The following is a 9,160-nucleotide window of genomic DNA, read 5'->3' as shown; positions in this document are numbered from 1 at the left end:
GAATCATGTTTTTTGATTTCTCTAGCGCATTCAACACAATTCAGCCGGTGCTGCTGAGAGAGAAGCTGGAGAGAGCAGGTGTGGACGGACATTTGGCTGCTTGGATCATCGACTACCTCACCAATAGGCCACAGGATGTGAGACTGCGTAACTGTGTGTCTGAGGTGGATGTCCCCCCAGGGAACAGTACTCTCACCTTTCCTCTTCACCCTCTACACCTCGGACTTCACCTACAACACCAGCAGATGTCACCTCCAGAAGTTCTCTGACGACTCAGCCATTGTTGGCTGTGTGTCTGAGGGGAATGAGACGGAGTACAGGTCAGTCATCGTGGACTTTGTGGACTGGTGTGAGCGCAACCACCTGTGCTTAAACACCAGTAAAACAAAGGAGATGGTGATTGACTTTCGGAGAAGGTCATTACCACATACACCAGTGAACATCCAGGGATTGGACATTGAGATTGTGGACAGTTTCAAGTACCTGGGTGTCCACCTCAACCATAAACTGGACTGGTCACATAACACCGATGCCCTGTACCAAAGTCAAAGTCAAAGTCAAAGTGTACTTTATTGTGGGGTTAGCACAGAAAATTGAAATTTCGTTTGACCAGTCTCCAATGTGCAGTAAAAACTAAAAACTAAAACTAAAACTAAACATGTAGGTAAGACAGTGACAATAATTTCACACACACACACACACATGCACACACACCCATACACATACACCCAAAACAGGCACACACAGTGTGCAGTAAAAGGACAGCATCCTGATAAAACTATGTACAATAAAAATACACACACACACACACACACAGTCATAGCAGTAGAAGTACAGTCAATGGACATACAGGTATGTGCAGTAGTGTAGATGCAGTATGTAAGGTGCAAAGAGTAAAGTGCAAGTGACATGTCATGGAATGTTCATGGAGTGTTCATCAGTGTGTTGATGAGTCTGATGGCTTGTGGAAAGAAGCTGTTTCTCAGTCTGCTTGTGCGGCACCGCATGTTGCGGTAGCGCCTCCCTGATGGTAGTAGGGAGAACAGTTTATGTGCTGGGTGAGTGGGGTCTTTGATGATGGTTATTGCTCTTCTGGAACAGTGTGAGGTGTAGAGGTCCTGAATGGCTGGTAGTGGTGATCTGATGATCTTTTCTGCAGTCCTCACCACCCTCTGTAGTGCCTTCTTGTCTGCAGCTAGACAGCTGCCGTGCCAGACAGAGAGGCTGCTGGTCAGGATGCTCTCAATGGCACCCCTGTAGAAGATGGTGAGTGCAGATGTGGGGAGGTCAGCTCTTCTCATCCTCCGCAGGAAATGGAGTCGTGCCTGTGCTTTTTTGACCAGGGAGGTGGTGTTTGTGGTCCATGTGAGGTCTTCTGTGATGTGCACTCCAAGGAACTTTGTGCTTTTCACCGACTCCACAGCACTGCCATTGATGAAGAGTGGGATGTGTGGTGGTTGTTTTTTCCTGAAGTCCACAGTTATTTCTTTTGTTTTGTCGACGTTGAGTGACAGGTTGTTCCTCTCACACCAGTTGATGAGTTGGTGTACCTCCTCCCTGTATGCTGAGTCGTCGTCGTCACTGATGAGTCCCACCACTGTTGTGTCGTCAGCAAATTTGATGATGTGATTTGTTGCAGATCTGGCACAGCAATCATGGGTCATCAGTGTGAACAGCAGAGGAGAAAGCACACATCCTTGTGGCACCCCGGTGCTTATGATGGTGGTCGCTGAGGAGTTGTTTCCGACTCTGACTGTCTGCGGTCTGTTTGTGAGGAAGTCCAGCAGCCAGTTGCACAGTGGAGTGTTGATGCCTATTTCACTCAGCTTGTTCACCAGATGTTGGGGGATGACAGTGTTGAACGCAGAGCTGAAGTCGATGAACAGCATCCGTGCGTGACTGTTTTTGTTCTCCAGGTGAGCCATGCAGAGGTGGAGTGCTGTTGCTATGGCGTCATCAGTGGAGCGCTTGGGGCGGTATGCAAATTGATATGGGTCCAGAGTAGTGGGGAGGGTGGATGTAATGTGGGCCTTTACTAGTCTTTCAAAGCACTTCATCATGATGGGAGTGAGTGCTATGGGTCTGTAGTCGTTTAGTGATGATGCTGGTGACTTCTTTGGTAGTGGTACAATGGTGGTCGCTTTGAAGCTTGCTGGTATGGAGGCTTGGTTCAGAGAGGTGTTGTAGATGTCTGTGAGAATGTCAGTGAGTGAGTCTGCACAGTCTCTGAGCACACGCCCTGGAATGTTGTCTGGACCTGCAGCTTTTCTGGGGTTCACCTTGAGTAGGGTCCTCCTCACGTCTGATGGGTCCAGTTGAAGTGTTATGTTATCTGGGCTGACGGGGGCTTTTGTAGGTGTTGTTTTGTTATTTTCTTCAAACCGGCTGAAAAAGGTGTTAAGTGAGTTGAGGAAGTCTGTGTTGTCCTCACACAGTAGGGGGGCTGGCCTGTAATCTGTGACTGACTGGATGCCTTGCCACAGGCGTCTTGGATCTTTTGTATCTGTGAAGCGGGAGTTGGTTTTCTGTCCATAAGCACGCTTGGCTGCTCTCACGCCCCGGTGCAGGTTGGCCCTGGCCGATTTGAGGGCCTCCTTGTCCCCAGACTTGAAAGCAGTGTTTCGTGCTCTCAGGAGCTCACGTACCTCCCTGGTAAACCAGGGTTTTTCATTTGCTCTTACTGTAATGTCCTTGGTGATGGTTACATCTTCCATGCATTTTGTTATGTATCCAGTAACAGAGTCAGTGCATTCGGTGAGGTTGACGTGCTGGTTGGTGGTGGCTGCCTCCCTGAAAACAGACCAGTCTGTGCTTTCAAAACAGTCCTGTAATGCTGCTGTGGCTCCCTCTGGCCAGGCCCTGATCTGCTTCACAGCTGGCTTGCTCCTAGTCAACAGAGGTCTGTATGCTGGAATTAGCATAACAGAGAGATGGTCTGAAGATCCCAGGTGGGGGTGTGGGATTGCTCTGAAGGCCTGTCTGATGTTCGTGTAGACCTGGTCAAGAGTGTTTTCCCCCCTTGTGGCAAAGTTCACATGCTTGTGATGGTGTGGCAGTACTGTCTTTAAGTTGGCCTGATTAAAATCGCCCGCGATTATGCAGACCGAGTCCGGGTGTGTGTTTTGTTGTGTACTCACAGACTGGTACAGGATGGAGAGCGCTTCCTTCGTGTTTGCGCTGGGTGGAATGTAAACAGCTGTGATGCTGACGGTACTGAATTCCCTCGGCAGGTAGAACGGGCGGCAGTTGAGGGTTAAAAACTCAATGTTCTCTGAGCAGTGGCTTGAGATAACTGCAGCATTTGTGCACCAGTTGTTGTTGATATAAATGCACACACCACCTCCCCGAGATTTACCCGTGCTGGCGTGGTTTCTGTCCGCGCGGAATGTTGTTAAACCTTCCAGTTGAATGGCGCTGTCCGGAACGTTGTTGTGAAGCCACGTCTCAGTGAGGATGATCGCGTTGCAGTCTCTCACCTTTCTTTGTGTGGTAAAATCCAGTTTGAGGTAGTCTATTTTATTTTCCAATGAGCGAACGTTGGATAAAAGGATAGACGGGAGTGCTGTTCTGTGAGGGTTTCTCTTCAGTCTGTTGGAGATGCCAGCTCGACAGCCTCGCTTTCTAGTCCTAGCTCTCCTGGAGGTCCCACCGTCACGCCGAGCCACGATTCCCAGTTCGTGAAGAGTTTCTCGATCCGTGACGAGGTTAACTCCTGAAAGATCCTTTGTGGAGTTGTTGTATCTCAGTCCAAGTAATGTACTCCTGTTGTATGTGATTCTCGTAGGAGACAGCGACGGTACGGACGACATATTTAACGTAAAATGCACATCGCTATCGGGAGCTAGCTTGGCCGCAGCCGCACAGGGCGCCGCATCTTGTACAAGAAGGGCCAAAGTCGCCTCCACCTTCTGAGGAGACTGAGGTCCTTTGGAGTGTGCAGGTCCCTCCTAAGGACTTTTTATGACTCTGTGGTAGCCTCTGCTATTCACTATGCTGTGGTCTGTTGGGGACCGGGCAGCACGGACCGGGACAGGAAGAGACTAAATAAGCTGGTCAGGAGGGCCAGCTCTGTCCTGGGCTGCCCACTGGACTGAGTGAGAGGAGGATGTTAGCCAAGCTGACATCCATCATGGACAACACCTCTCACCCTCTGCATCAGACAGTGGAGGCTCTGAGCAGCTCCTTCAGCGGCAGACTGCTACACCCTCAGTGTAGGAAGGAGCGCTACCGCAGGTCTTTCATTCCCGCTGCTGTTAGACTGTATAATTCTATGGTCTAGTCCTCTTTCTTCCCTTATGAGGACTTGTATATAGCTTTATAGTGTACTGTTTTTACTTGCCGTGTAAATTGTTAATTTATTTTACCTCTGCATTCTTTTGTAACTGTTTTTGCACACTCTTTGCACTCTTTGCTTTTTGCACTCCTCTTCTGTCCTTGTGAGCTGCCACAACAGGTGAATTTCCCCACTGCGGGATCAATAAAGTTCATCTTATCTTATCTTATCTCACTCACACACACACACACACACACACACACACACACACACAAACACTCCTGTATATATGCACACCCATATATAGACATACTTGCTGCTGTACCTGTGTTATCTTTAGTTAATACTTAATGTGTATAGATAAAACTTAGATTATAATAGTGTTTATTACAAAGTGATACTTATCTCTGGATGGTTGTTGCTGGTTAATAAATCCTGTTATAGTTTAACCTGTCGTTGTCTGTGGTTATTGTGAATGTACTTGTAATAACAACTGGATTCATGACAGTCAGTGCTCGGATTCATCCTTCATAATTTTAAGAGACTGTTATTTCCCATTTATTAATTTGGCTATTGGTCCCTGGTGACAGGGTGGTGCCCCGATTTTTACGTGTATAAAACATACACTGATTTTTGCTTTAATGATTATCCCCCATAATCATTGACTCTTTTGCCAATAACCAAATTGCTCCTACTAGTCAGCTGTGTTTGTGCAATTATGCAGTTGTAAGTTGTTGTAGTAGTTGTGTATTATTGTAACAACATTTAATGATTAATATCCATAAATACAAATTCTTAATAAATGACACTAGAATAAGCACAAATCTGACTCTGATTTTCCCGTCTGTTCTTCTCACTTCTCCAGTGGTTGTAGACTTTGTCCAGGCTGATGGTCCCGTCTGCTTCTTGCTTTGACTTTATGCGCATCAGTTGGTCCAAATGTGCCACTTCAAGACGATATTTAACATGCAGGACTAGCATTTTGTCTACTGTAATGTCTGTGCTCTCATTTACAGTGGCTTGCGAAACTATTTGGCCCCCTTGAACTTTGTGACCTTTTGACACATTTCAGGCTTCAAACATAAAGATATAAAACTGTAATTTTTTGTGAAGAAACAACAACAAGTGGGACACAATCATGAAGTGGAACAAAATTTATTGGATATTTTTAACTTTAACAAATAAAAAATGAAAAATTGGGTGTGCAAAATCATTCAGCCCCATTGAGTTAATACTTTGTAGCGCCACCTTTTGCTGCGATTACAGCTGCAAGTCGCTTGGGGTATGTCTCTATCAGTTTTGCACATCGAGAAACTGATATTTTTGCCCATTCCTCCTTGCAAAACAGCTCGAGCTCAGTGAGGTTGGATGGAGAGCGTTTGTGAACAGCAGTTTTCAGTTCTTTCCACAGATTCTCAATTGGATTGAGGTCTGGACTTTGACTTGGCCATTCTAACACCTTGATATGTTTTTTGGTGAACCATTCCACTGTAGCTTTTGCTTTATGTTTTGGATCATTGTCTTGTTGGAAGACAAATCTCCGTCCCAGTCTCAGGTCTTTTGCGGACTCCATCAGGTTTTCTTCCAGAATGGTCCTGTATTTGGCTCCATCCATCTTCCCATCAATTTTAACCATCTTCCCTGTCCCTGCTGAAGAAAAGCAGGCCCAAACCATGATGCTGCCACCACCATGTTTGACAGTGGGGATGGTGTGTTGAGGGTGATGAGCTGTGCTGCTTTTACGCCAAACATAACGTCTTGCATTGTTGCCAAAAAGTTCGATTTTGGTCTCATCTGACCAGAGCACCTTCTTCCACATGTTTGGTGTGTCTCCCAGGTGGCTTGTGGCAAACTTTAAACGACACTTTTTATGGATATCTTTAAGAAATGGCTTCCTTCTTGCCACTCTTCCATAAAGGCCAGATTTGTGCAGTATACGACTGATTGTTGTCCTATGGACAGATTCTCCCACCTCAGCTGTAGACCTCTGCAGTTCATCCAGAGTGATCATGGGCCTCTTGGCTGCATCTCTGATCAGTCTTCTCCTTGTATGAGCTGAAAGTTTAGGGGGACGGCCAGATCTTGGTAGATTTGCAGTGGTCTGATACTCCTTCCATTTCAATATTATTGCTTGCACAGTGCTCCTTGGGATGTTTAAAGCTTGGGAAATCTTTTTGTATCCAAATCCAGCTTTAAACTTCTCCACAACAGTATCTCGGACCTGCCTGGTGTGTTCCTTGTTCTTCATGATGCTCTCTGCGCTTTAAACAGACCTCTGAGACTATCACAGTGCAGGTGCATTTATACAGAGACTTGATTACACACAGGTGGATTCCATTTATCATCGTTAGTCATTTAGGTCAACATTGAATCATTCAGAGATCCACACTGAACTTCTGGACAGAGTTTGCTGCACTGAAAATAAAGGGGCTGAATAATTTTGCACACCCAATTTTTCGTTTTTTTATTTGTTAAAAAAGTTTAAAATATCCAATAAAGTGTGTTCCACTTCATGATTGTGTCCCACTTGTTGTTGATTCTTCACAAGAAATTACAGTTTTATATCTTTATGTTTGAAGCCTGAAATGTGGAAAAAGGTCACAAAGTTCAAGGGGGCCAAATAGTTTCGCAAGCCACTGTACTATCAGAGTATGCCAGGGTGCATTTTTAACATTGCACATTGTCTCATTCTCATCTCATTGATTGAGTTCACAAATTCAAAGGCATAATTTTTGCTTCGCCAGCTTTCTGGCATACTCACATACTTTGCCATGTGATCATTGATTTGTTGAACTGACAGGATGGATGCATTCATTGTGATGGTGAGTAGAATATTGTCAATGAGAAATGCATCATATCATTGCCTGGATAGCGTTAGTTGTTTTATCTGTAGTTACTGCTTGTTGCAACCCACTGAGTTGCATTGCAAAATGATACAGAATAAATTGTTATATGTTTATTTTACTTACAGTTCGGGTTGGATTTTATTTTATGCGCTACATAGATTTTTCCAGTGGCCTCTCTGTGTGTGTACCTCTCTCTTTCCTGGCGCTGGTGGTCTCAAAGTGGGTGTAGAATGTATTGAGGTCATCCGTCAGGCTGTCTGTATTTCTGATGGTGCTGGTGATTGTCTTGTAGTCTGTGATGTGCTGCAAGCCTTGCCACATCCACCCTGGCGGGTGCAGGTGCAGGTGCCTGGACGGCATTTCAGCAGTTAAACAAAACATCTGGCGAACAGTGCATGTAGACAGTCTGTGCATCTCCACACCACGAGTCCAGCCTGTTTTCCAGAGACTGCACGTTGGCTAGCAGAGGGCTGGGTAGCGGTGGTCGGCTAGCTAGCGAGCTTTCAACCTGGCATGTAGTCCTCTTCGCTTGCGTCGCTGTCTCCATAGCACTCTTCTGGGGTCAGCTTGCTCACTTGAGTTTTGCTTCGGGGCCTTTCTGGGGGTGGTGACTGCAGGAGCATACAATGAGTTGTAGCTCCGGTGGTATAAATTCACTGAATTCAAAATTACTGTAAGAGTTGGCGTTGTCCAGTAGTGCCTGTCTGTTGTATGTTAGCAGAGCATGGCATTTGTGCACCACAGAAAGAGCAAAAAACACACAAAAAAAGAAAGAAAAACCAGCATTCTAGAGTGGAGCATGCACACATCTGCCTCAGGGGGTGCCATGAGTCAGCAGTGACTGCAAATCAGGCTAATTTTTCCTATGCAACTGTCAAAGTGAGCTGTTGTGATTATAGTAAGCCTGTGTAACATTCATACAAACTTGTTAACCTGTATAACAACTTAATATTCCTATATTGACAGACTTCAAGCTAGAAAAGCAGGATGACTAACCTGTCTGAAGAACTCCTCCAGTAGGGATGTAGTCCAGCGGTGGTGGAGGTTCCAGCATTTGGCAGGGTGGCTGATGTCAGCAGTGTGCAGCAACAAGGACAAGGCCTTAGGTTTGTCAATTCTGCAAATACAGTGTACTGTTGTCAATAACACAAGCTACTAAAGCATTTGCTTTTGTCAAAATTTCCCATCTCAGGGCAAGACCCAGTAACCATCACAGTTGCAGACATCCAACAGTGTCAGGCATGAAGAACTGGACAGTGCCAGGCCCTGATATAATTCTTGCCTACTGGCTAAAGAAGCTAACTGCACTCCACTTCTCTTTGTCTTTCATCCTCTCTGTCCTGGGGCAGCCATGGCCTAGAGGTTGGAGAAGCGGCTTGTGATTGGAGGGTCACCGGTTCGATTCCCCTACCGGACAGGCGGGAAAAATTTGAGTGTGGTGAAGCGATTAATGCGAAAAATGAGGAAAGTGAGGAAAAGGCAACAATGGTACCCCAATATTTTTGTCTACACTGAATAAAATAATTTGGTCCATTAGTCAAGAAGACTTAAAAATATGAGTCAGTATGACTACAAATTGTTGAAGTTTTTGTGATAACTCAATGTTTAGAGTTTATGTCTTCTCAACTAATGAAAAGTTTTAAAACTTAGAAAAATGATTCAATTTAAATTAAGGATATGAGTCAAAAGCATGAACAGGTAAAGTTTCTGTCATTGACTGTATACATCATAACGTAAGCACGTTTGACGTGTGCCCCCAACAAAACTGATAGGGTAAGTATCCCAACAATTGAAGGTTTTGCACATTCCTTAAAACCTGAATTGTAAGCTAAGGCTTTGTAAGAAGAGGAATAAAACTGGGAGTTGACTTTGAAACTCTCTGTAACTTTCTCCTCTACAAATTAACGTTAGCTGTTAGCCAAATGCTTGGGCAGTTACAAGGTCTGGGCGTACTGGAAAATAGTCACGGCATTTGTTTCAGTGCCATCATGAAAATAACCTCATCATCACGTGCTTCTCATATATCAATATTTCTCACATA

The 9,160-nt window shown here is 45.1% G+C and overlaps 1 protein-coding gene across 1 annotated transcript in view; it reads right to left on the bottom strand.

Annotated features, from left to right (window-relative positions):
• Positions 1–6,918: 6,918 nt before the first annotated feature.
• Positions 6,919–9,160, bottom strand: part of LOC124050006 (calcium/calmodulin-dependent 3',5'-cyclic nucleotide phosphodiesterase 1C-like) — a 42,294-nt gene continuing 40,052 nt past the window's right edge. Inside the window, exon 9 of the mRNA XM_046372167.1 lies at positions 6,919–8,236. Coding sequence (XP_046228123.1) covers positions 8,089–8,236 — 148 coding nt within the window. The 3' untranslated portion in view covers positions 6,919–8,088. The remainder of the gene's footprint in view (positions 8,237–9,160) is intronic.

This window comes from Scatophagus argus, chromosome 18 (genome assembly GCF_020382885.2).
Source record: "Scatophagus argus isolate fScaArg1 chromosome 18, fScaArg1.pri, whole genome shotgun sequence".
In the NCBI taxonomy this organism is placed as follows: Eukaryota; Metazoa; Chordata; class Actinopteri; family Scatophagidae; genus Scatophagus; species Scatophagus argus.
Note: the sequence above shows the minus strand (reverse complement) of the source record. Positions and strands in the feature narration are given on the sequence as shown.